This window comes from Sciurus carolinensis, chromosome 1, assembly GCF_902686445.1.
Source record: "Sciurus carolinensis chromosome 1, mSciCar1.2, whole genome shotgun sequence".
NCBI classification, from domain to species: domain Eukaryota; kingdom Metazoa; phylum Chordata; class Mammalia; order Rodentia; family Sciuridae; genus Sciurus; species Sciurus carolinensis.
Genome location: NC_062213.1, coordinates 89,555,188 through 89,581,367, shown reverse-complemented (window position 1 = coordinate 89,581,367; position 26,180 = coordinate 89,555,188). Strand labels below are relative to the sequence as shown.

Here is a 26,180-nt window from a genome sequence, read left to right as displayed (position 1 = left end):
AGAGCTCCATCCAAACTTTAATTTAATGGACACTTTCAACAGAAATCTTGAGTGACTATCCAGGTAACAATGGAATTGCTATGTGAGTTTATTTACTTTGAGCTGTTTTTAGTAACTTTAAAATATTAGTATAGGAAACATTCATTCAACAGATATGTGTGATCTACTTAATATGTGTCAAGCAAAGTGTCAGCTGTGTGTTACACCTGAGGCCAAGTTCCAGGGGTTGGGAATCCACAGCAGGTAAAGGAAGGCAGTATCGCAAAGTTAAATGCATCAAGTCTTGCATCCAAATCTCTTCATCTTGGCTTCCTGACTTTTTTTTTTTTTTTTTTTTTTTTGGCTTCCTGACTTTGTTAAGGCATTTATCTCCTCAGCATTAAGCAAACTGGAAGAATTAATTTCTATCTTATAGGAGTGTAGTACTAACAATCAAGGACAAAGCTTCTAGCATAGCAGTTGGTATAGGAAGTAAACCCTTAAACTCCAGGTCCTCACTGAATGTTCCATTTCCATTTTCATTATTATGTAAATAGAGCCTCTGTTCTCTCAGTCTCCTTGGTGAGACTGAGAGGTATAGTATTGGATAATTAGAGTGTGGTATGGTTGTAACAGAAGGAACGGACTGCATTTAATAAAATACATCTGACTTCAGACCCAGGCACTCCAATGTCAGAGTCCATGTTTTTGACAACACATTAATATGCTTTCTCTTGGTGTCTTTGTTTTCCAAACTTCATTTTATAGCCAGGAGATACAGTCACTAGTTATTCTTGATAAAATAATAAAAATCAAGGGAAATTCAGGGGAAAGTCAAACAGAAGAAAAAAGAATATATCTGAAAAAAAATATAGTCCAGCAATTTCTTTTTTCCAAGTGGAACCTAAGACCTGCTTTCTCTTGACACAGTCCAGACCAGTCAGGTTCCTTCCTACTTATGCCGTTTCCAAGGTGGCCTACTCAAGCTCTTTGGATAGTGCAGTTTAGAGTGTTCTATTGATGTATTTTAAAAAATAATATTTTAAACCAGCTTCATTTTCTTCTGGGAAGCATGAGATACATCAGAAGTCCAGTCTGTGTTTGCAGGCAGAGGGATCGTCTTGCCTTACCAGTACTTCCCACTAGAGAGCGCTGGCCCTGAGATTTCAAATTTTAATGATATTTTTCAAAAACTGGTACATTTCAGTCTGTTCCTTTGAAACAATATTTTAATTTTATAGACCCATTGTCACAATCTAGCTCTTCTAGAAATCCATGAAGAGGAAATAATATCACATTTATTTCACTAAGGAGGCTGAGACATGAGGATCACAAGTTCAAAGTCAGCTTAGGCAATTTAGTGGGACTCTGGGAAAAAAGAAAAAAGAAAAAACAATATGCATATGTGTGTATGTGTGTGTGTGTGTGTGTGTGTGTGTGTAGGATATATAAAGGAGCTGAGAATGTAGCACGAGAAAAAAAATTACACTTGTTTTACAGGAGAATAAGAACTGAGTGCTATGGAGGGAGTTACATTTTCATAAATCATAATATTCATAGGAAAGAATGGTTATGAGCTCAAAGGCAACCTTAAAAATTCCTGTGACTGGATTCATCCCAGGTTTGCTTTTCTGGAATATCTAAAGAACTCCTGCTTCCAATGATTCTTTATCTCTTTCTTTCTTCACACCAGGGCATTAGGACACTAGAAATTTGACTTAATAAGCCCACTGGAAGAAGAATAAGCAGGTTCAAAAATGAGAGTGTTCAGAAATGATTCCTCAACTTACCTATAGGGTGAGGAGAAACTCACCTTGTTCATCAGCTTCTTCATCCTTTATAACCAAGTTATTATTATTTTTTCTTTCATGTCCCTCGGCAGGGCACTGCCTCTTTAGTATTTCAGCTGACCTCTTAGTTATCTAACTTGGGAAGTTTTTCCTCCAAATGCCCTTACACAAAGGCAATAGCTCGTATCTGCATCCTTATGTTTAATGCTTGCCATAATTTGGTTCCACTATGTCTATTGGCATTGATCTATCTCTGCTTCCAACGTGTACCTTTGCTGTTCCAGCTGGCTGGTCATTTCAATTCTATCCTATATCATTTATAGCTTGCACACAGGGTATAGTCATTATGTTGGGTGGTGGTGAATACAGAGGGAATTAAAGCAATGAATAAAAGTCATAGATCTTGTCCTTAAGTAGTGTGCCATATCGTGAGGAAACCAAATAATTATGTATGCTATAGTCAGAATAAAATGAGCTGTGATTAATTTTAGCTGATGATACCAGGGGAAGCTTCATTGAACAGGTACCTTTTGAGGTGGGCATTGGAGGACCTGTATGTGGACAGGGGTAGGGACACACATTCTGGTCAAGGCACTTTGTTATGCATAGGCATGGGACTATGAACTTACATAAAATCTCCAGTCCACCCCACAGATCCAGGTATCTACCCTACTTCCATGCTTCCCTCTGCCTTCCTCTGTGGCCCAGCTTCAGCTGAGCCTCCTCCACTAGCTCTTCTGACTCTTGTAGTTCATGTCACTACTTGCAGCTGTAGTTCAGGATATTGGATATTGATTGTAGTGTCTGTGTGGAATTTATCTCTTCAGCTGGACTAAGACAAGGCATCATGTTCATTTTTGGGCCTTGATACCCTAACAATGGTAGTCAGTGCTAGAAAGTTCTATGGATTCATTCACTGGGATGGAAAACCTTATTCTACCTAAGTGCAGCTTATTTTTGCTGCCCAGCCCAATATTGTTGGTGGGGGGTTTAGTTAGGCTTGCTGATACAAAAGGCAAACCATCCTCTCACGATCACCTAACTGTCCTGCTCAGCTGTGTGTGATTCCTCCTAATGGCTAGTCAGTTGGCCATGTGTTTGTGGGGATCCTGGAACATGGTACTCAGCTTCAACTGGAACCCCCTGCCCCTCTGAGGTGAGTATAAAGAACTGGGCTAAATCCAGTTTTATCATCTGCACCATTACTCTCAAGTTTCCTCCAGTGAATGACTGCTTCCTTCAAGGTTTCTTGTTGGCATGACTGATTTACAACCAATTCCCCAAAGAGCAAGAAACATAGCTGATTAATTTCTGTTGGAGAGTAGAGGTACTGAGTGTGGCATCTTTTTGCTGAAACTGCTTGGAGTGACACAGAAGGAAAACTTGTCCAGAAAGAAAATCCTACGAGACTTTTGAAATAGAGCCCAAAGAAAAGTTGCTCCAACATTCTAGTTTCTACAGAAGGAGCATTTTCTAACACTCCATTTGGACAGTGTGTCTTCATGACTGACAGCCAAAACTCTGACAGCTTTCCACGCAACATTCTCATCTATATTTGGGCTGTTTGAGCCAGTTGTGCTCTGCACGTAGGTTCCCGAAAAAAAGAAGCAAGTGGGGGATAATACCCGAGGAAAGAGTATCTTTTTCTAATTTGCTCAAGATGATTTAGGAACTGGTGGAGGCCATGCACCAGGGTTCTTCACATATACAGAGTGTGAGCAGAGCATTCTAGCTGGTGTGCTATGGCATGTTACAGGTGTGCAAAATATTGATCCCTTCTCCCACAGCAGTTGCACAGGACTATTACCTCTAGTTGAGAGAATCTTCCAGTCATGTGCAGGAGCAACCTTGATTGTTTACCATGGAGTGCCATAAAAAAATATTATTTTCTGCATGTGCCATGATGTGAAGAAGATTGGGAAGCACTGTACTTGGAAAACTGCGTTGTCATTCATCCAGATGGCAGCCAGTCAAAAAGGGCGAGTAACCATGTGTCTGTTGGTACAAACTATGCTCAGCAACAGAGTTTCCTGCTTTGCTTACATGTTGGGAGGTGATGATTTGCAATCTCCCAGTAAGAGCTGTGCAGAGAAGGTCTAGATCTAGGGCACCTGCCTTGATGGGAAATTGTAACTCAGTTTCCAAAGGGAGAACACCACCTGCCAGCTAGATCACAATTTCATAGGCTGAAGTTCCCTGGGAGGTCTGCTGTCCTGTGTGCTGGTTTTCCCCATCTGTGCATGAGAGGGAAATGTGAAATTATGTTAACTGAAAGGTGTGGCTGGAGAACTTCAGTCCCATGTGGTACCTAGAATTCAGCAAATGGCACAGGAGGTGGAGTGTCTTAGATTTCCCCAGTGCTGCAGAAATCTGGGATAGTAGGGCCTTGTCTTTGCCAAGTTCTTTGCCTCTTCTCCAGCCACTCCATCTGGGACCCCCTGGGGACCTTCTTAGTTCAGAAAAGTGCAGTAGGAGGGAATGGGGAAAATTGGCATTGATTTTGACTATGGGCTTGAGACAACATCCAGGCTCAAGCTAGCTGCATTCTTTGTTCCTAGTTGAGTCCAAGTTCTTTCTGTACCCCAATAATTCTAGTTTTAGCTGTACATAGTGAAAAGCCACTGCTGGCATCTAGTTATCACTAGTGTCTCTTGTGTGCTAGTTACTTAAAATGGTGCAAACAATCTTTCCATGGGCTTGAGAAGTTATGGTTTTCAATTATATACTGATGGATGGGGACACTAAAATGGCTGCAACAAAGAGGAAAAGAGAAATCAAACATCAGAAAGGATTTACCTTATCATGGTACTGCACTGTGGAATAAATCGTGTTCACCGGCTCTTCCTTGGAGGGAAGTCCCTGGAAAACATCAATCATCCCCTCAGTGAATTCTCTATGAATCTTATTTCCTAATTCTGCCTCACCAGTCACCCTTCTCTGGTCCCACTTTTACTAGGTAACCTCTTCCCCTGGCCTTAGATATGGTTCCATTCAACTTCGGAGAAGATCTGGATCAGGTGGGAATGAGGGGAGTGGGTGGTAATTAGGGAGGGCTTTGGGGCAAAAATCTGCAGGAGTTAAGAGGAGGGAGTTGCATGGTTCAGACAGACTGAGTCTGGCTTAGTCGGGGTCTTAGTTTTTCATCAGCTCTATGGATCCAGCAGCCCTATCAGTCCAAGCACAGTGCTAGGGTGACTGGGAAGACTTCAGTTTCCCCTTCACTCTTTTCAGATTTCAGGGCAGCAGGCTGGTGGAAACACAGATGAAGGTGATCCAGGTTGGGGGTGAAGGAGGAACACGCAGGTAGAGAGAGGGTATGGAACAGAGTGAGTCAGAGTCTGAAGGAAGTAACCTGCTGCTGCTAGACCAAGCAGTATAGTTGAAGGGGGCCTCAGTTCTGTACCCTTGGAGACACCTTAGCAACTGGTTTGTCATATCAGTGTCTTATAGCAGCCCTCCCTTCACACTAGGGGCTCCTTGTTTGGCCCCTCTAGGGAGTGCTGCTTAGTCATGACTCTCATCTAACGCAGGGCCAGTCCTGCATGCAGATGCTCATGACCTCAAACCACAGTCTTCTACAGGGTGTCCTCACAGAGAAACTCATGCTATCTTTTCCCTGACATAGTGTTTCCTGATTGAACCCTTCAGACTTGCCATGACTGCTTTCCAGGCAACAGTAAGCTAAGGGCAATGGTGCCTATATCCTGGTGGTGGTGATGGTGGGATGTTCATGATAGCATCAGCTCACCTTGGCCTGGGGGATTTCATCGTAGATTCTGGCCTCTGCTGGTTGGGTGTCTCTTGAAACTGTGATGTATGTGTATATTGTTTTCTTTGAGACAGCATCTGAGTCACAAATAAACAGAATGGTGGATGAGCTTTTAGAGATTATCTAGTCCATGTTCTTTTTTATGATGAAGAAATAAAGCCATAAGAGGTTAAATGACCTCATCCTATTGAGATGGATTTTAGGATCCTGGGACAGTCTTTCTTTTTTCCAAAAATTGCATGTGGAATAGGAGGCATGTGGCTTCTCACCCAGAGTTCAGTGTGGTCTCTTTTCTACTCTAGAGTATATCTTAGGCTAAAGAGGATCTCTTCAATCCCTGCGTGGGCAGCCAAAGGTAGCTCTTCCACCCAGAGTTTTCCTTAGTGTCCTTGTACTTAGCAGGGATGTCCTTGCATGGCTAGTTGACTTTCCATGTCAGGGTCTTATTTCTTTAGCATTATTAACTCTCTCTAGTTGTACACTGTGTTGCATTATTCTGGTACATACCTTACTGTAACCACCTTGATGTTATGCACATAGTAGATGCTCCACAAACATTTCTTGCTTGCTCGATTGGTTTACAGAGTTAAGAAACATTTATTAAGCTCCTCCTGTGTGCCAGGTTCCCAGAAAAGCAAACACAGGAGAAATAAGTACCTACTTTTAGTCATTTAAGTGCTAGAAGGGATATTCATCCCAGTGAACTCCTTTTCTTTGTTACTAACAGGACATTTTAGAACAAGGTTGAAAAGAGAGAGCCAGAATTTGGGGTTGTCCTATTCCAGGGCACTAGTATATCCACAAATAATGGGTCTGAGTTGAGCAGTATCATAGCTCCAGCATTTCAGAATTTGGTCCTGTCTCAGCTCCTGCCCCAGATTTGGTGAGGTACCCAGACTGAGTGCTGTCTCATATCTTACTTGTAAATGTGAAAAATAGCCCTTCTCGCCATTTTATTTCTTAGTCACTTACAAAGGCATGTGGTCATTGACTTTGGGGGCCATTTGCATGATTGCTGATACAAATTAAAACCCCAGTTAACCTCATCACATGTCACCCCATGAATGTTAACGATGGAAGGAATACCTGTAGCATACTGTCACTTCTGGACTGAAAAACTGGGGAAGAAAATTTACTTTGCATACATCAAAAAAACTTAAAGCCAGTGTGCAGAGTTTCATTGTTGACCTCAGCAGATGAAGTGAGCTGATAGTGTTAATTCAGATTTAAGAAATTATCTGAATCTTTGTGTAGATTTACAGTCTATATGCTATATAAACTATATCAGATAGCTTTTATAGTACCACGTGTGTACATAGGCACCCTCCCAACCCCTTCTATATCCATTTGTTACTGAATTTTCTAAACTGGCATTGTAACATTACAACAATGTTTTGTTGCACCAATTTTATAAACTTTTACAGTGCAATACGTGTTATTTTTCTGAGGCAAACCAAAGGTATATTTCTCAAGGTTCCTGTTGCTTTCTTTAGCAGCATTCGATGGCGGATCTTTTATATATATTTGTAATAGATAAAAATAAGCCAGATTGCAAATTCTTTTTAAAATCTTAAACCATGTACCAAATTCTTGGTTGAAATTGTGTAGGATAAGTTAAACTTAAATTGCATTCTATTAACCAATGTGAGTGTATTTCTGTAAGCATAGTTATGTTGAAATAAAGTTTTAAAAAGCATGAAAAAAAAATAAGAAAAAGAAAAATAGTCCTTCTCTTTCCCTAAGGGGCTGTAAGGGATTGAAGACAGATATCTCTTGAGGGACCTTGCAGATCACCTACGACCTGAGTAGGCTGTGATTTCTTCCTTTTACGAGGTTATTTAAGACATGATGCATGTCACAATCTCCCTTCCCTTAGAGTGCCTCCTCTGTACCACACCTTCAAATGCCCATCAATTATAACTATAGTAACTGACATTAACTGAGTATTTACTATGTACCAGACCAAGCATTTCATACATTCCACTTAATAAGTATATGCAGCAAGCCCTATTACTATTATGAATATTTTACAACTGAGAAAACTGAAGCTTACAGTGATAAAATAACTGGTAACTGATATATGATCAAGCTGAGACTTTACCCCCAGACTGCAAAACAGATACTTAGTTTTAATCACTCTGCTGTGAACTCCATCCCTCTCAATTGTTATTCAGGGAACATATGGTTGAGAACATACCAGAGTTCTTAATGAAGGGTGTCAAGTAAGAACCTGAGGAAGCAGAACCAAAAGAGAGTTAGAATCATGGAAGCAGAGGTTCCATATTGTTTATTGTGAATGGTGAGAAAGGAAGATCTTGGACGGTCATAGGGTTAAGGGGCAGTGTAATCCCTCTTAGAGATTTAAGATCAGGTCTTCCTTCCTTCCTTCCTTCCTTCCTTCTTTCCTTCCTTCCTCCCCCTTCCTTTCTTCCTCTTTTTCTTCTTCTTTTTTCCTTCCTTCTTTCTTTTCTTCCTTTATCCCTCCTTTCCTTCCCCTTTCTTCTCTTTTCTCCACTCTCTTTCTTCTTGCCTGCCTGCCTGCCTTCTTTCTTACAAATTACTACGTGTCCCTCATAGACTTTCCAAAGATCATTATCAAAATATGATGAAATTGGAAGTGACCCTGGAGACGGCAGTTCAAACATTTCACCAGTGAGGATGCTGAGTCAGATAAGTGAACGTACAGTACAATGAAGTATAGCTTGTTAATGACAATGCTAAACTCAAACCCAAGTACTAGGCTCACAAGATACTGGTGATCCCAAGAACAGATTCTGAGGACTGCTCAGAGTAACATCATATAGTCCTCAGGGCTATCATCCTAGGAGGTGGTGAGGTGATGGGTGGGGATTGTAGGACGTTTAGAAAAAAGGACCTCTCCACTCCACCTTAGGTAAATGACTTCAGTTCTTGGAGGAAAGAAGGTGCATCTCCACATTTTACCTTCTTGGAGAATCCTACCTTGTCCTTGTCCTCTCTTGCACAGACGGAGGAGAAACACTGAAGACGGAATGAGGACAAGCAGAAAGAGCACAGCTAGCCCGCTCAGCAGCCCAGTGTGGCGAGTATAGGAACCCGCTGTTGCAGTGTCTGGAAAAGGAAGCTGCAGTGAGTCTGGACTCTCAGGAAATAAGCATGAGAATCTTGGCAGGCTTGTCCACTTGCAGGGCCACTATCAAAATTGGGTGCCCTCAGCTGTGCATGGTGGTGCACACCTGTAATCCCAGTGACTCAGGAGGCTGATCCTCCTGATTACAAGTTTGAGGCCAGCCTGGGCAACAGAGAGGTCCTGTTTCAAAATAAAGAATGAAAAGGGATGGGGATGTAGCTCAGTGGGAGAGCACCTTTGGGTCCAATCCCTAGTAACACAAAAAGGAGGAAAAAAGAAAGAAAGAAAAAAGAAAGAAAGAAAGAAAGGAAGAAAGGAAGGAAGAAAGGAAGAAAGGAAGGAAGAAAGGAAGAAAAGAAGAAAGGAAGAAAGGAAGGAAGAAAGGAAGAAAGGAAGAAAGGAAGGAAGAAAGGAAGAAAGGAAGGAAGAAAGGAAGAAAGAAAGGAAGAAAGAAAGGAAGGAAGAAAGGAAGAAAGAAAGAAAGAAAATTTGGGTGCTCCCCAGGGAATACCAAAGTTCCCAGGGAAACTATACCTTCTACTATTGAAAATTAGGAATTGAATCAGGGATGCTCAGGTTTGCTCAGAACACCCTGAAATGCTTAGCATCTTGAAAAAGGCTTTGGCTAATTCCTAGCGGGCTTCCTGGGAAGAGATGTTCCCAGGGACCAGGTTCAGCATAAAGGAGGTACATTCCCCTGAGGATGAGACCAATCAGAGTGATTTCTGAGACTCATCAGAAAGAAAGAAAGAGCCAGTTACCTGCACAGAGCTGCTGGGTAGAGATGGAGTCAGAACTATTGCTAACGGGGTTCCAGGCTATGCACGTATATGTAAGCTCTTGGTCCTGAGGAGTCTGGAAGACTTGAAGGACATTGCCTACTTCTCCCAGAGGACTCCAGCTGTATGTCACATTCTTTTCTTCTTTCTCCACAGAACATGTCAGTGTGACATTACAGGTACTATTCACAGATGTCATGAAACTCTGTGTAATTTTTGGTTTTCCAAGTCGACCTATGAGAGGAAAATACATGAATGCATGGTGAGCAGGGGCTGGTTTATGCCAGCTTGTGAGACTCAGTTGTTAAATTTTCAAGATGATTGTTAAACATGTATCATTAAAAATTAAATTATGACTGGGTGCTGTGGCATATGCCTATAATCCCTGTAACCCCAAGGAGTTGGGAAGCTGAGGTGGGAGGATTGCGAGTTCAAGGCTAACCTGAGAAACTTAGTGAGATCCCTGTCTCAGAATAAAATAAAAGCCTGGGATGTAGCTTGGTGATAGAACACCCATTATTTTTTGGTGGGGTACAGGGGATTGAACTCAGAGGCACTGAACCACTGAGCCACATCCCCAGCCCTATTTTGTATTTTATTAGAGACAGTGTCTCCCTGAGTTAACTTAGTGCCTTGCTGTGGCTGAGGCTGGCTTTGAACTCATGATACTCCTGCCTCAGTCTCCTGAGTTTCTGGGATTACAGGTGTGTGCCACTACATATATATTTTAATATACATATATATTTTAAAGGACAACTAAAATGTCCTTTGATAGGTGAAGGATAATTTTAAGTATTTTTTGTTTTGTTTTGTTTTGTTTTTTGTACCTGGGATTGAACTACTCAGGGCCACTCAACCACTGAGTCACATTCCCAGCCCTATTTTGTATTTTATTTAGAGACAGGGTCTCATCAAGTTGTTTATTGCCTAGCTTTTGATGAGACTGTCTTTGAATTCACCATCCTCCTGCTTCAACCTCCCAAGCTGCTGGTATTATAGGTGAGCACCACCATGCCTGGCTAATTTTAAGCTTTTAATAACCACATTAAAATAGTGAAAATAAATAGGTAAAATTAATTTTAATAATGTATTTTATCTAAACTACTATCCAAAATATTATTTCCACTTGTAATCAATGTGAAAATTTTAATGAGATTTTCATACTCTGTTTTTGGTGCCAACACTTTAATATCTGTTGTGTATTTTGCATTTACAGCCATCTCAATTTGAACTCATCACATTTCAGCTGCTTAAGAACTACATGTGGCTGGTGGTTACCATATTGGACAAGGTGAGTGTAGATCAGTGCTTCTCAAACTTTAGCTACATAGGAATAATCCAGACAAAATATGAAACAGATTCCTCTTTACCACCAAATGCTGGGAGTGAGATCTGAGAATTTGCATTTTCAAAAAGCTTCCAGGTGATATTGCCAGGTCAGAGACTATTTTGAATAATATTGTGTAACACATTATGCCAATTATAATGATAATAAATAGTTCTAATATTTTACCTTTAAAAAGAACTTTGCATATTGTGTGCATGAATGAGTATGTAACAATAAATCCCATCATTGTGTACAACTATAAGGCATCAACAAAAATGTGGAAAAACATTAAAAAATAAAAAATAAATAAATCATTAGAGGGGCTGGGGATATAGCTCAGTTGGTAGAGTGCTTGCCTCGCAAGCACAAGGCCCTGGGTTGAAATCCCCAGCACTGCAAAAAAGAAAATCATTAGAGAAATTCAAGTTAAATGAAATATCACTACACACCCATTAGAATGGTTAAAATGAAAAAAATAATGATACCACCAAATGCTGGTGAGGATGTGGAGAATTTGGACATTCCCAATGGATGTACCTAAAATGTAAAAATAGTTTGGCAGTTCCTATTAAAATTAAAAATGGACATAGCACCAAATTTCATTCTTAGGCATTTAATCCACAGAAATGAAAATTTATCTCATAATAAAACTTGTATACAAATTGTCATAACAGATTTATTTATAATAACCCCCAAGTGAAAACAATTAAAACATCCTTTGGTAGGTAAAGGGTTAAATGAACTACCATATTTGCACCATGGAGTACTATTCAACAATTAAAAAGCATAAATTATTGATATATGCAATAGTTTGGATGAATCTCAAAGAAATTATGCTGAATGAAAAAAAAAGTCTCAAAAGGATATATTCACATTGCATGAGTCCATCTACATAATATCTGTGGAGTAACATAAATATAGTATGAGCAAATTAGCCATTTCTAGAGGTTAATAGTTTAGGAGGGAGGAAAAGGGAGGTTATGGGTTGTCCATGAAGGTAAAGTGTAAGGGAATCCTGGGATGGCTCATTTAAATATTTTGATTGTGGTAGCGTTAACATGAAGTTACATGTGATGGTGATGATAACTTACAATACTGGGAATTAAACCTAGGACTTTGCACATGCTAAACAAGTGCTCTATCACTGAGCTATGTCCCCAGAACTATTACTTTTTATTTCAAGACAGGGTCTAACTTGTCCAGGCTGGCTTCCAACTTGGGATTTACCTGTCTCAGCCTCCAGAGTAACTGGAATTACTGGAGTGCATGACAAGGCCCAGTCAGGAATCCTATAGACAGCAAAACAAAAGTAAGAATCAAGCCCACCATCCTCCCACAACTTACGGTAGACCTGAAGGTGGTAGCGTTTGGTGGTGGTATAGGTGGTGTTGGTCTCTGTGTTGATGTCTGCTTGGTAGACTCCTGCATCTTCCATCCTCAGATCACTAATGACCAGGTTGTAGTTCTGATCTGTGACTTTTATTCGTTCATAGTAATTTCTGTGGGTTACAGTAACCATGGGTGGTGTTCCTGGGTCTCCTGGCTTTACAAAAGCAACGGATGTTTTAGAAGTCCACGCAATGCTGGTGAGTTGCTGTGATTCTTGAATATTTAAGGGGAAAGTAGCCCACTCCCCCAGAATTCCATTCACCACAATCAAGGTTGCATCATTTCCAGCTTCTTCTAGCCCTGAGGACAAACAGAAAACTGTGACCATCTGACTCTTGGCACCATATAGTTTCTTGTTTTCTCAACCTCACATATTCCTGAGGAGCTTCCAGGGATCAACCCGTTTCTTGATGATGTCTTTAGCACTTTATTCTAGTATATTTAATATGTTATGACAACTAGATTTTCTTAAGTATTCTCATTTAAAATTAAGCTTCTTAGTGAATTTGGAGAGATCTGTTTTATTAAAATCTATTTACCTAGTAAACAGATTCTGAAAGCCAGAAGGCAATTTGAGAGGTGAAGACCACAAAACTCCCTGAGATCCAGAATACCAAGTGTACTTTTTCAAGATCATATTGCCAATTAGTGGAAGAGCTTGGGAGAAGACCTAGAGTATCTGGAATGATGGACTCTTGGGTCACCGCTTTTTCTTTTACTGTGGTCTTTGCCAAAAGCAGATCACAGTTTTTGCTTCTATTCATGGAAGATACAGGTAGAGAGTCCTTCAGAGCCTCTGAAGAAATTATTCCCCCAGTTGATGATTTTTCTTGGGGTTGTCTTTTTGGTTTGCTTCTATATCCACAGTCTCTAGAAGAGTACCTGATGCATAGAGCGTGCTTAGAAAATATTTGTGGAATGAATTTGACACAGAAACTCATTCATGTGTTGTCTAAACTTTCTTGGATCAACTTTTGAAGTAAACAAAGATCATTTTGTCCTTCATCCATTTAAGAATGAATGCATGTCCCTATTCAGGGTCAGTTTTGTTCCAGATACTATGGCAGATATTTATTAATTTGATATATGATACAAATGTTTGTTGGGCATCTATACCTTAAGCATGATACAAGGAACTGGGGATACAATGGTGAGTAAAAAGAGTTACAGTGTCTGCTTAACTTACTAATGTTGATCAGCTAACCACACAGATAAAGGGACAGATAAAAAGTATGCAATGATGTGCTTTGAAGGAGAACAGCAAGGGGACTTGATCTGTCTTAGGAATCCAGGGAACATTTCCTAGCGAAACCTAAAAGCATCTACTCTTAAACATAACATGGAAGAAATGAAAAGTTAATTTTCTTCTCCTCTCCGAACCTTGTGAAGAGAAATTAATTGAATATATGAAATTAGAGGCTATATAATTATAATGTATTATTTTTCTCACCTTTTATTATGATGTTATTCTCTGAGGTTGTTTTTATTAATTTTTTTTTTTGTGGTGCTGGGAATCATTTATTTTTGTGGTGCAGGGCCTGTGCACACTAGTGATCTTTCACTGAGCTACATTCCCAGCCCTCAAAGTACTTCACAACTGATAAGACAGCACAGACCAACCAAGAAGGGTGTCAACCATAAGCAACTAGTTGGGTTGTTCTGATGTGTACTGCTTACATGTAAACTCCAAAGTCCAGGATGTGTTTTCCCCATAAGTGGGTTCAGGCTGATCCTAAAGTTTATATAGGACTTGGCATACAGAGGGCAAGAATAAGGGCTATTGAGAATACAAGTCACTTGGAAGTGTCACAGAAATAAGGGGCTTTCTTAATCTGATGGTGCAGTCACTATGGTTACCCTTGCTCTTCAGCTCAGTAAGTACTACAAAAGTCCCAGGACTGCTTATAGAAACCTCTGTCTTTTTGGGTCAAGGAAGATCTTCCCTAAGGAGAAATATCCCAGGCAAGGTCTGCTGACTTAGTCGAGACAGGAAGGATAAGCACAGAGGAGATGTTACCAGGCTCTGAGATGGGAGAAGAGATAGAAAAGTAGGGTGATTAATTTACAAATATTTTTTTAAGTGCTAACCATGTGCCAGATGCTGTTTTAGGGACACAGGACTAAATAGGATATCATTGCAGTCCTGAGGGGCTCACAGCTCAAAGAATAATAATGAAAAACTACAATGGTGCGTGCCAAACAGAAAAAGCAATAGGTACAAATCATTGAGGGGACAAAAATTTTGGTTAATGCTGCCTTTGGTAGTGGAAGTCATATTTTGCCAAAATCTTTGAACCTTAATTCTTAATCTTTGAACCTTAATTCTCCTCAGGTACACCGTTCTACTGGGTTGATGTGGTCTGATAGTGGGGCACTTGGAGTGTCCCTGTCTGAATCCTTGGATGACCCAGTTATTGGCATGGGATCTGCACAGTTGCATAGAGCCTGAGCCTAGAAGGACCCTGAACTTGGTTTATTGCAGCTATTCTACCTCAAAATTCCTAACATTATTTGCACAAAGGGCCTTGTGTTTTCGTTTTGCATTGGATCCCATGAGTTTCAGAGCCAATCAAGGTTTTATAAAAAGCAGGCCCAAGTGTCTAATTGTCCTTCCACTCTGGCTTTGAGTTAGGTAAAACGAAATGAACAAGACCTAAGACTTGTAGTTCTTGTGGGTTCTCAAACCCTAGCACTGGGGAGGCAGTTTGCTAAGACTGAGAGCTTCTTAGCATTGGGGCAGTTGTGAAGCCACAGTGGTGGTGGGTGGTACAGTTTTAAGAGTGTGTCTCCTCTTAGTAGCAAGTCATTCAGGAAGTGATGCTGGGTTATCAAAGGGCAATCGGGCAGTGGGGGTGGAGGGTAGGCCAAGCTAGAGGAAGTCCTGCCGCTCTTCATACTTCTGGTGTTGTTGATGACAAGCCCTTGCTTGGTGAGAAAAGGCAGAGTCCACAGTCATATGATAAAGATTCTGCCACCTTTAAACACTCCCAATTGTTTTCTAAGGAAAGTAGCTGCAAAACCATAGCATGTAGTGGAAAGACAGGGAGGCAGAAGATGTAGGTGCCAGTACTTCTATTTATGAACTGAGTGACCTTAATAAAGTGACAAAACTTTTTGGAGTCTATTTCTTTAGCCAGGATGAAAGTTATAACTTTATATTGGCGCTATCTCAAGAATAAATAAATGGAATAGATTCAAACTAAAAAGTTTTTTTCTCAGTACAGGAAACAATCAACAATGTGAAAAGAGAGCCTACAGAGTGGGAAAAAATCTTTTCCACACACACTTCAGACAGAGCACTCATCTCCAAAGTTTATAAAGAACTTAAAAAAAACTTTACACCCAAAATACAAAGAACCCAATTAATAAATGAGCTAAGGAAATGGGCAGACACTTCACAGAAGAAGACATATGGGTGATTAACAAATATATGAAAAAGTGCTCGTCATCCCTGGTAATTAGAGAAATGCAAATTAAAACCACCCTAAGATTTCATCTAACTCCAATTAGAATGGCTATTATCAAGAATACAAGCAATAATAAGTGTTGGCGTGGATGTGGGGAAAAGGGCACACTCATTCACTGCTGGTGGAGTTGCAAATTGGTGCAGCCACTCTGGAAAGCAGTGTGGAGACTCCTTAGAAAACTTGGAATGGACCCACCATTTGACCCAGTTATCCCGCTCCTTGGTTTATACACAAAGGACTTAAAATCAGCATACTACAGTGATGCAGCCACATCAATGTTCATAGCAGCTCAATTCACAATTGTTAGATTGTGGAACCAACCAGGATGATCTTCAATTGATGAATGGATAAAGAAACTGTGGTATATGTACACAATGGAATATTACTCAGACATAAAGAACAATAAAATTATGGCATTTGCTGGTAAATGGATGAAGTTGGAAAATATCATGCTTAGTGAAATAAGCCAAGCCCCCAAAACCAAAGGCTGAATGTTTTCTCTGATAAGTGCATGACAATATATAACGCTGGGGGGTAGCGGGGTGGGGGAGAGAAGAATGAAGGAACTTTAGAGGGTGTAGAGGAAAAGGGGGTGGGAGGGGGTGGGAATGGAAAAACAGAATGAAACAGTATTACCCTATATCTATGTATGATTACATGAATGGTGTGAATATACATTGTGTTCAACCATAGAAATGAAAAGTTATATCCCATTTGTGTACAATGAATCAAAATAAAAAATATTTAAAAAATATTGGCGCAATCTACTTAGCAGCAAATGGTGACATGCTTTGTTAATCATCAAGGCAAAATTGGCATTGGTTATATGGAGGATTGGTAAGGATCAATTGTACCTGCCCTTTTGGGCTTCCATAGGCTATCCCTATGGTGTCCTTGGTGATGCCAGGGTCATAGGAGCCCTTTTAAAGTCTTTTATTTTATTTTTTTAAACCTAGGGGCACTATATCACTGAGCTACATCCTTAGTCCTTTCAATTTTTTATTCTGAAACAAGCCTTGCTAAGTTGCTGAGGCTGGTCTCTAATTTGTGCTCCTTCTGCCTTAGTCTCTTGAATTGCTGGTATTACAGGCATACAGTACCATGGCTGGCTCCTTTAAAAGACATTCTTAAGGAATAATTCAAGTAAAGCTTGAAGGGGTGATTTTAGGCACTCTTTTTTATATTTTGGTACTGGGGATTATATTCAGGGGTGCTTTATCACTAAGCTGATCCCCAACCCTTTCTACTTTGAGATAGGATCTTCCTAAATTGCCCAAGTTGGCTTTGAACGTGTGAACTTCCTGTTTCACTCTTCCAAATTGACACAGTCATGTGTCACCCAGTTTTTAGGTACTCTTGGTGGACTTCATTCTGCTCTCAAAATACTTCAGGTTTTAAAAGAATCTCCATATCGATCAATTTCAATATTTCTTTGTCTAGGTGCTAAAGGGATCCAAATATTACTTTATTATTGGAAGGCAACTTAGCAAAACCCAATTTCAGAGAGAACTTGTAGCACAAAAATGTCTTGAGAGAGGAGTAGGGGTGTGGCTCAGTGGTAGAGCAGTTGCCCAGCAAGGCCCTGGGTCCCATCCCCTGCCCTCTGCACACTTATAAAAATGTGTTGAGGACTTACCATAAAATGTACAATGCTAATCTATGACAAAGACAGGTTCTCTGCCCTTCCTTTTGAAATTTAATATCTTGTTATGCAAATAAGACACAGGTGAACATAACTCTTATTTGCATTATAAGGTGGTAAGTGATAAATTGAAATAAATGGAAAAGACAGGTAATTTCAGTAGGAATTCAAAGGGAGAGATCATGTTGAGCTATACTGGTTAAAGAAAACTTCCAGAGGCAGTAGAACTTGAGAAGGGAAAATAGAATTTTATTAGATGGAAGAGAAAGGAAGGGGATCTCAGGTTCACAGGTTCTGAATAAAAGCAGAACTTTTGATGCCAGTTGACTGAGTATAGATTTGCATAACAGCAGAGAGAGGTAAGGCTGGAGATACAAATTAGGGTTAGATCTGGCACAGCCTTGAGTCAGATCTATCCTAGAGGCAGGGGACCCTATTAAAGTTTTTGAGAATAAAAATTAAAATAATATTTTAAGGTCATTGTAACATAGTAATGATGTAAGGAAAATGAAATTAAAGAAGCTGGGCTCGTGAGACCATTTAGTCTCATTTAGTATCATGTTGTGAACCAGGGAATGATAATGGGACAGAAAGGAAAGACTGGGTTTGAGAGATAGTAAAAAGCAAGACAAGAAATAAGGAGACATCTAATAGAATTCAGTTGTATTTTGAATTTCTCTACTTTGTGTCAGTGGAAAATTTGTAGTAGAAAACTAGTTTATATGGGGAATTTTATGCTGGGAAAAAGTGAAAGGAGGTAGATAAGTTTGGTGTTAGAAATATTGAATTTGAGAATGATCGTGGAACAGCTAAAATAAGCAGTTGGAAAGATGGAAGATAAGGAGGTAGAATGGGCTTGAAGTATTGTCAGAATTGGGGAGAACTGTGGCCAAATCTGCTAGCTTTCCCCCCAACATTTGTTCTCTCCCATATCATAGTGATAGAATCCCTAAATTTTTGAAGGGCATATGGCCACTCAGAAGTAAAGACTGCATTTCCCTGGTTTCTGACTGTGGTCATGTCACTAAGTTCAGGCCAACGGAATGATAGTAAAAATGTTGTAAGTGCCTCCCGTGTCTGTAGGAAGAGGAGAATTTGCTTTCTTCATCTCTTCCTTGCTTCTTCAGGCTGAAATACCATAATAGCTGGATCTCAGACAGATGTTATGGATCATAAGGAGAAAACCAAGTACTGAGGATGGTGGAGCAAAAAATAGAGAAAATCTGGGTACCTGATGTCTTTGTGAACTAGTGTACCAACTCTGAACTGCTAACTCTGGCCATTTTACATAGGCAAGAAATAAACTTTCTTCTTGCTTAAGCCATTCTTATTTGCAACTTTATTATCTTTCATCAAACTGTCACTCAGGGGGTCTGGAAATCACTTACAGTCAGGGAGTGATTAAAGGAAAGAAAAGTCATTTGGGAAGAGTAAGACTGAAGTTCTAGGCTGAATTTTGTGAGCAGGGTTCACATTTATAGAAGAGGAACTATCAAAAGAAACCAAACAGACCAGTGGCAAGAGTGACATCAATAGTGGACAATATCATGGATCCCAGGATGAAAAAAAGTCTCAAGAAGGGGATTCTTACCAATGTTTAATGATTCAGAGTGTTCGAGGGCGATGAAGATGGAAAATGGCTTCCATATATGCCTGTTAGGTTATTGAGGGCCTTTGAGAATGTAAGAAAAGTAAGGTAGTGGAAGCTAAAGATTTCTAAAGTAGGGCTAAACCTTCTAAAGTAGAATGGCAAAGGGAAAGAACGAGTGGAAGGACGGGGTCTTCTGAGGCATCATCAGGGATGGGGATAGAAGAGAGGCTGCCTCAGGACAGGAAGGCACCATGAGTTTGATCCAGGTGGGTCTGTGTTCAGTTCAATCCCAGACATTTGCTCAGGTCTTTTTTTTGACTACAAGATAGGATATAATAATGTCTGGCTCATAGAATTATTGTGAGGGCACATAAGATGTGTGTACTTCAAAAGTAAAAAAGATAAAATGGAAGACAGCTATTCTTGATGGCCTTCATCTCTTATAATATAGGAGGTGAGACTAAGAGTGAGGAGACCAAGGTCAGACTGGCTAGGAAGCAAAAAATCAGGAGTACACATTTCAAATACAGGCATATTTGAACATGGAAGGATTATCTTGAGAAAATTATTAAAATCCATTGATCCTTAGTTCCCCAATACAACCTCCTCATACACAACCCTACCACAATGTAATTATCAAGAATGCAGAATCATTGTTTCCATCACTATTGTTTCTCCAGAAACTAGTAGATGGTTATCAAATGTTCATGAAAAAATGAATAAAAAATGAATACATTTTTTTCTTACCACTGACCAAATTACTATTATCTAGCAATTTGAAAACAGCTCAGAAAAACTCCAAAGAAAAACAATGAGGGCAAGAAAGAACTTTTCACTGGCCCCTGGGTCTTGGTGTGAAAGGTGAAGTCTTAAACTGAAGGAGCCAACTTTGACTTCTTTCTACTCCAATATTCTATACCGTTTGTAAAGAAAATTTGTATAGCTGGGTGCAGTGGCACAAACCTGTAATCCCAGCTACTTGGGAGGCTAAGACAGAAGGATTACAAATTAGAGGCCAAGCATCAGCAACTCAGTAGCAATTTAGTGAGATCCCGTCTCAAAATAAACAAATAAAAGCACTGGGGGTGTAGCTCAGTGATAGAGTGCCCCTGGGTTCACTCGGCATACCACCACACCAAGTTTTTTTGGTATAGATCTGCAGAATGGAGACCCGCAGCCAAGTTAGTAAAGTGTCTTGAAGTAGGGATCAAGAAACACCTATGGATCTAGTATCTACTAGCCAAATGTCCTTGAATGTCACTTAATTAAGTCTAGGGGTCCTGCCTTGAGAAGCGTCCTCTATCTGCCCCTGTGTGAGGCACAGGACTGAGTCATTGCGAACTCAGCTGCCTGGGTTTGAATCTCGGTTCTGTCAGGTACTGGTCATCAGCCCTAGGTACAGTGAGTAACCTCCCTGTGCCTCAGTTACCTCAGCTTTAAAATGAAGATTACAGTAGCACTGACATTACAGAAGTGTTATGGTTAAAATGAATTAATATTGACATACTTCTTAGAACAGTGCCTGGCATGCCCTGTGTTTGTAATATAAAATTCATAAGCATGTTATGGAGATTAAAATAACCAGAAACTCAGAAAGAAAATAACTCAGAGAGAAAAAAGAAGTGTTGGGGTATTGCGAGATGTTAGAAGAGTCTAACAGTAAGCAAGGGTGGAACTGTGGAAGATGGTACAGTTGCTTAATAGACACCATTGCCTCTTGTGTTCTCTGGATCCTTCAAATAAGCATTTCTTGTTCTATTTTTGGCAGTAGCTAAGTTTCCTCCCCTCTTCTTCATCCACTGCCTCCCAGAGTCAACAGTAGGGGTGGAAGTTCCCTTCATGTTGTAGGTCTGGAAGGGTGACCAGAGGCAGCTTAACCACGTTGCAGCCAAAAGCCAAGAGTGGGTTATAACTAGTCACACTAAGCTGAGACACTGAAGGCAAAGAGGAAGCAAAATGACTGGGCAGCAGAAACTTTGTGTCATTTTCCAGAATGATGGAAAGTCCTTAGTCACAAGGTTATGAGAAAAAGGACTCTCATACCATGGTATCCTATTTTCCTTTGGGATTTTTCCTTTATATTATCTTTATTGAGATTTGGGTCAACTTTAATCAGTTGCTTCAAAACCAACAAAACCCAACATACACATTCATGTACAAAATCTCAAAACAGAGATGAGGTCATGACCAACCATTGCTTTTCCCCTGATCCCCTCTATTAGCACATACTCAAACATCGAGTGTAACAAATGCAATATGGTTACCTACACAGTTCCGCCAATATCAGCCCTCTCAATTGATTGCTCACATTTCTTTTTTTCCTGGTTCTCCATTTGTGAATCTAGTTAGTCCCAAACTTTCAAATTCACCCCTCTCTAAGGGCCTAGATAAGAAAGGTTTGATCCAGGAATACTCGAGAACCTGAATGGCCTGACCCTGACTGCTGTGCTCCTGTTCTGAAGGCACTCTCTGTCCTGTCAGTGGCCAGCTTGATCTCCAGGGCTGCTTCAGAGTACTGGACTGGCAAGATGGGCCTCTATCCTACCCCTGGAGTCTAGTGTTATTAAGCTTCTGTGTTTGAGACCTTTCTGAGGGTCCATGGTAGTCATATGCCCAAATCTCTTTCTAGAATTGAGGTCTTGTCTTTATCTTGAAGGCTTATTCCTGCAAGGACTTCAGACTAGTGGCAGGTTGGCTCTTGTCAGTGCCCTCCAGTAGGCCTGCATCCTCTCTCTGACCCCCAGGATGATGGTTGGGGTCTGTTTATCCCTGGACAGATATCCAGGTTGGTCCCCTCACTTCTTTTTTGGGTTTTTAAGTTTCAACTGAAAGGCTCTATGGTCTTTTGTTTGTTTTGAAGAAGCTAATAATAAATGGTGTTTGAGCAGTCTGAAGAGATGGTTATTCCCTCAGATATCCTGCCTTGCTGGTCTACCAAAATTTCTATTACTGGCTCAGGGCTTGCCCACCAAGCCTTCTTTGGTAGGGCAGGAGAGAGGTGCAGCTTCAACTTGAATAATCCTGTCTTTCTGATAATAAATGAACCATTGTTCTTTGACAAATTCCCAAATATGAAAACCATTCATAATGGGATCAGTGTTTCATTCCACTTTAGCACAAGGATAGCGCTTGGTGGTAACGTTTAAGGACAACTGGGGTTTATTTATTTATTTATTTTTTCTTTTTTTTTTATTGTAAACAAATGAGATACATGTTGTTTCTCTGTTTGTAATAGAGTAAAGGCATAGCATTTGTGTAATCATAAATTTACATAGGGTAATGTTGGTTGATTCATTCTGTTATTTTTCCCCTTCCCCCCACCCCTCCCATCCCTCTTTTCCCTCTATACAGTCCTTCCTTCCCCCATTCTTGCCCCCCTCCCTAACCCTCACTCTAACCCTCACTCTAACCCTAACACTAACCCCTCCCACCCCTCATTATGTGTCCTCATCCACTTATCAGCGAGATCATTCTTCCTTTGGTTTTTTGAGATTGGCTTATCTCACTTAGCATGATATTCTCCAATTTCATCCATTTGCCTGCAAATGGCATAATTTTATCATTCTTTATGGCTGAGTAATATTCCATTGTATATATATACCACAGTTTCTTTATCCATTCATCAACTGAAGGGCATCTAGGTTGGTTCCACAATCTGGCTATGGTGAATTGAGCAGCAATGAACATTGATGTGGCTGTATCTCTGTAGTATGCTGATTTTAAGTCCTTTGGGTATAGGCCAAGGAGTGGGATAGCTGGGTCAAATGGTGGGTCCATTCCAAGTTTTCTAAGGAATCTCCATACTGCCTTCCAGAGTGGTTGACTAATTTGCAGCCCCACCAGCAATGTATGAGTGTACCTTTTTCCCCACATCCTCGCCAACACCTGTTGTTGCTTGTATTCTTGATAATCGCCATTCTGATTGGGGTGAGATGGAATCTTAGGGTGGTTTTGATTTGCATTTCTCTTATTACTAGGGATGTTGAACATTTTTCCATATGTTTGTTGATTGCTTGTACATCTTCTTCTGTGAAGTGTCTGTTCATTTCCTTAGACCATTTGTCGATTGGGTTATTTGTAGTCTTGGTGTTGAGTTTTTTGAGTTCTTTATATATTCTGGAGATTAGTGCTCTATCTGAAGTATGATTGGCAAAGATTTTCTCCCACTCTGTAGGCTCTTTCTTTGCATTGCTGATAGTTTCCTTTGCTGAGAGAAAGCTTTTTAGTTTGAATCTATCCCAGTTGTTGATTCTTGCTTTTATTTCTTGTGCTATGGGAGTCCTGTTGAGAAAGCCTGGTCCTAAGCCGACATACAACTGGGGTTTAAATCCTACTTCCTGTACTTTTTGGCTAAATGGCTTCTGACTTAATGTGTTTCAATGCTTTTATCTGTAAATGGGTGTAGTAATGGTATTCATCTCATGGGCATTGTGAGTATTAAACAAAACATTAACCATTGACTAGGTAGAGTATTGTCAGATGAGCAGTGATTGTTCCAGACATGGTTTGTTATTACTATTATTGATGGGAGATAGGAGAAAGGAGCAAGGGAAAGGGTTGAAGAAGTAGATGTAAGAAGTGGGAGGAGAAAAGAGAGTGTGAGAGAGAACTTATAGAGGGAATGGGTAAGGAGCAAAAATGATGGACTCTTCCATCTTCTACTCCCAGAGGGTGAGTGGCTAATAGGATACGTGGAGGGACAAGTCAGAGTCACAGTGTTCCCAGAGTCATGATGAGAAAGTTGTGCTCGGAGCACAAGACTGTGAGTCTTGATTATTCAATGAAACCTTTCCAACATGGAGCCGTCATAGGTTCACACACTCAGACTTTCCCTATGGCGGTGATTTCAGGGGAAAATGGGGGATTTCTACCTTCATCTCTCCACATTTTCTCAGTTGCTTCACAACTGCTCTGAATTCTAGGGAAGTGCATAAAATCAGTGTGGACTCCTAAGCCCAATAAGGAATATAAGGGACCACCTCTACCAGGGACAGCAGCAGGGGGGTTTTATGGCATATATTTGCACTCAGGAAAATGAAAATGTTTGTGGAATAATCTTTAAAAGGCAAACATATCCATTCAGTCAAGGTAAGTGATGTGTGAAAATACTTGTGGCTTTATTCTATAAAATACACACCACAGGGGTCCCTAATGACATGAATATCTCACCCCTGGTTTCTTTTTCAGAACAACAGCCCACATCTAAGCTCAAACTCATCCCACTTTTTTGCATGTTCATATTCCATGGACCATCCCAAACAAAAGAGTCCTGTCCAGGATCTTGGTGCAATAAATCTGAGATTCTTCCTAATAATGCATGAAAAACCAGTGTAAGCCAGATGCAGTGGTGCCTGTCTATGATCTCAGCAACTTGGGTAGGGTGAGGGGTATGGGCTGAGGCAGGAGACTCTGAAGTTCAAAGCCAGCCTTAGCAACTTAGCAAGGCCCTAAGTAACTGAGACCCTTTCTCAAAATAAAATATAAAAAAGGCTAAGGATATAGCTCAGAGGTAAAGTGCCCCTGGGTTCAATCCCTGATACCAAAACAACAACAAGAATTAAAAAACAAAAATGTGAAAAAACAAAAATAGCATTAGTTAATATTTGTTAAGCATGTACTATATTTGGTTTCTACACCACGTATTGCAAATTATTATTTTGATTCTCAAAATAATCCTATTGTGTTAATAGTTCCCCAATTTTGAAGTTGAAACAACAGTTTGAGAGGTTGATTAACTTTTCCAGGATCAAAACTAATGAGTAAGTGATTTGCTACTAGATGATTAGACACCTTTGACTTCAGTTTCAGTAGAAGAGAAATGTATATCCTAGGGTGGCCTGCTATATTAGCAGGTATTAACCCTTTGAAGAATGAGGATTTGAACACTTAGTGAAGAGATCAGATGGAGCAGAGAGGGCTATAGCCTTGATTACAAGAATCAATATTCATTTCTAGTTTTACCAATTTCAAGAAGTGGAACTTCAGGTGAATTTTTTAACCTCTGAATCTTGGTTTACTCTTCTTTTTTCACATAATGAAATTAATAATTTCCATCTCACCTATTGCAGAGGTCTTAATATGAATAACATAAGAAGTAGGCATTAAAATTGTAGAATACTTTTTAAATTAAGTGATATCAAATGCCACCCCATCTATCACTTCTCTGAGAGATTAAGGACAGCCCTAGATTCGATTCCTTTCGCCATCTTCTTGCATTTTCTGTTTCCTATTCTAGGGTGATCAGCAAAGGCTGCAAATGCTAGGCCTGTCTAGTGGTTGTAATTTCCATAAAATTAAAATTAAAGGAGCCACACTCTGGTCAAGGAAACCAGAGAGTGCATTGATTCTACTTTTTCACAAAGTCCTAACCCACCAGGTTTCCTTGGTTCTCACTAATGCTAGGGATTTGCTAGTGCATATTCAGAGCTGGTAAGAGATACTAGAAGTATACTTAGAAATTTCAAACATAATCAATTTTTATAAGAACAGGCAGTTGTTTGGATCTAAGATGATTATATGTGCAATAAAAAGTACTCTGAGGCTTTTGTTAACGTTACCTACTTTTTTGGGTATTAATAATAACTAATATTAATTTAAGGCATAAGAGAGGAAAACAAGGTTTATAACTCAAGTTCTGCACCTCTTTTTTTTTTTTTTTTTGATTTACTTGCGCAGAAACGAGGCAGGTATCATCATCTTTACTCCATTTATTTTAGAGTTTTCAGAGACTAAAAAGCAGAGTACTAATCCTGCATGTGCTTTTAAAATAAAAGGAGCTTATGGAGATGAGATTTTTTACAGTGAGAAATCATGCAACATTCTAATCTGATAGAGCAATGAAATATAATCAGGAAGATCATATCTCTCTCAAAAACCACATAACATTCTAATGCCAAAAAGAAATTGCTTTTAATTTGCTCAAGGTTTTGGATGATCTGTCTTTTCACTGGGTTTTGTGGGTGAGTCTACACCAAATGTGGACTCTTCACAGAAAAGGGTTTTTTCTTAGAAGTTTGGAGACAGCACAGACAAAACTCAGAAATATTAACTCTACAGTTGAGAAACACTTAGGTGTGAGCTTAAATCCCTCCCCCACTAGTTTGGTTTCTTTCGAATTCAAGGTATACTGAAACCGAGGGTGTTCTGTTGAAAAAAGATCAAAGGGACACTTTAGTTTCTTACTTAAAAGCAATTTCTACAATTTTATGGAAAAGTAGGAATAGTGGGGGTTCAGCAGGGGTCAGAACTCACAGGTTTGTAGGAAAAGGAGCAAAATCCACAGGAGGCGCTTGGCCATCTTCTTCTGGGGTCTAATCTTCTGCAGACAAGAAGGATGCT

At 40.0% G+C, this 26,180-nt stretch overlaps 1 protein-coding gene across 1 annotated transcript; it reads right to left on the bottom strand.

Moving 5' to 3' along the window:
• Positions 1-1,356: 1,356 nt before the first annotated feature.
• On the bottom strand, positions 1,357-26,180 carry Cd84 (CD84 molecule). The gene is given in 9 exon segments (XM_047556127.1): positions 1,357-3,965; positions 3,968-4,003; positions 4,566-4,628; positions 5,518-5,615; positions 7,736-7,768; positions 8,500-8,628; positions 9,409-9,660; positions 12,098-12,442; positions 26,094-26,180. Coding segments are annotated over 9 exon segments (1,032 nt in total). The 5' UTR covers positions 26,140-26,180; the 3' UTR covers positions 1,357-3,935.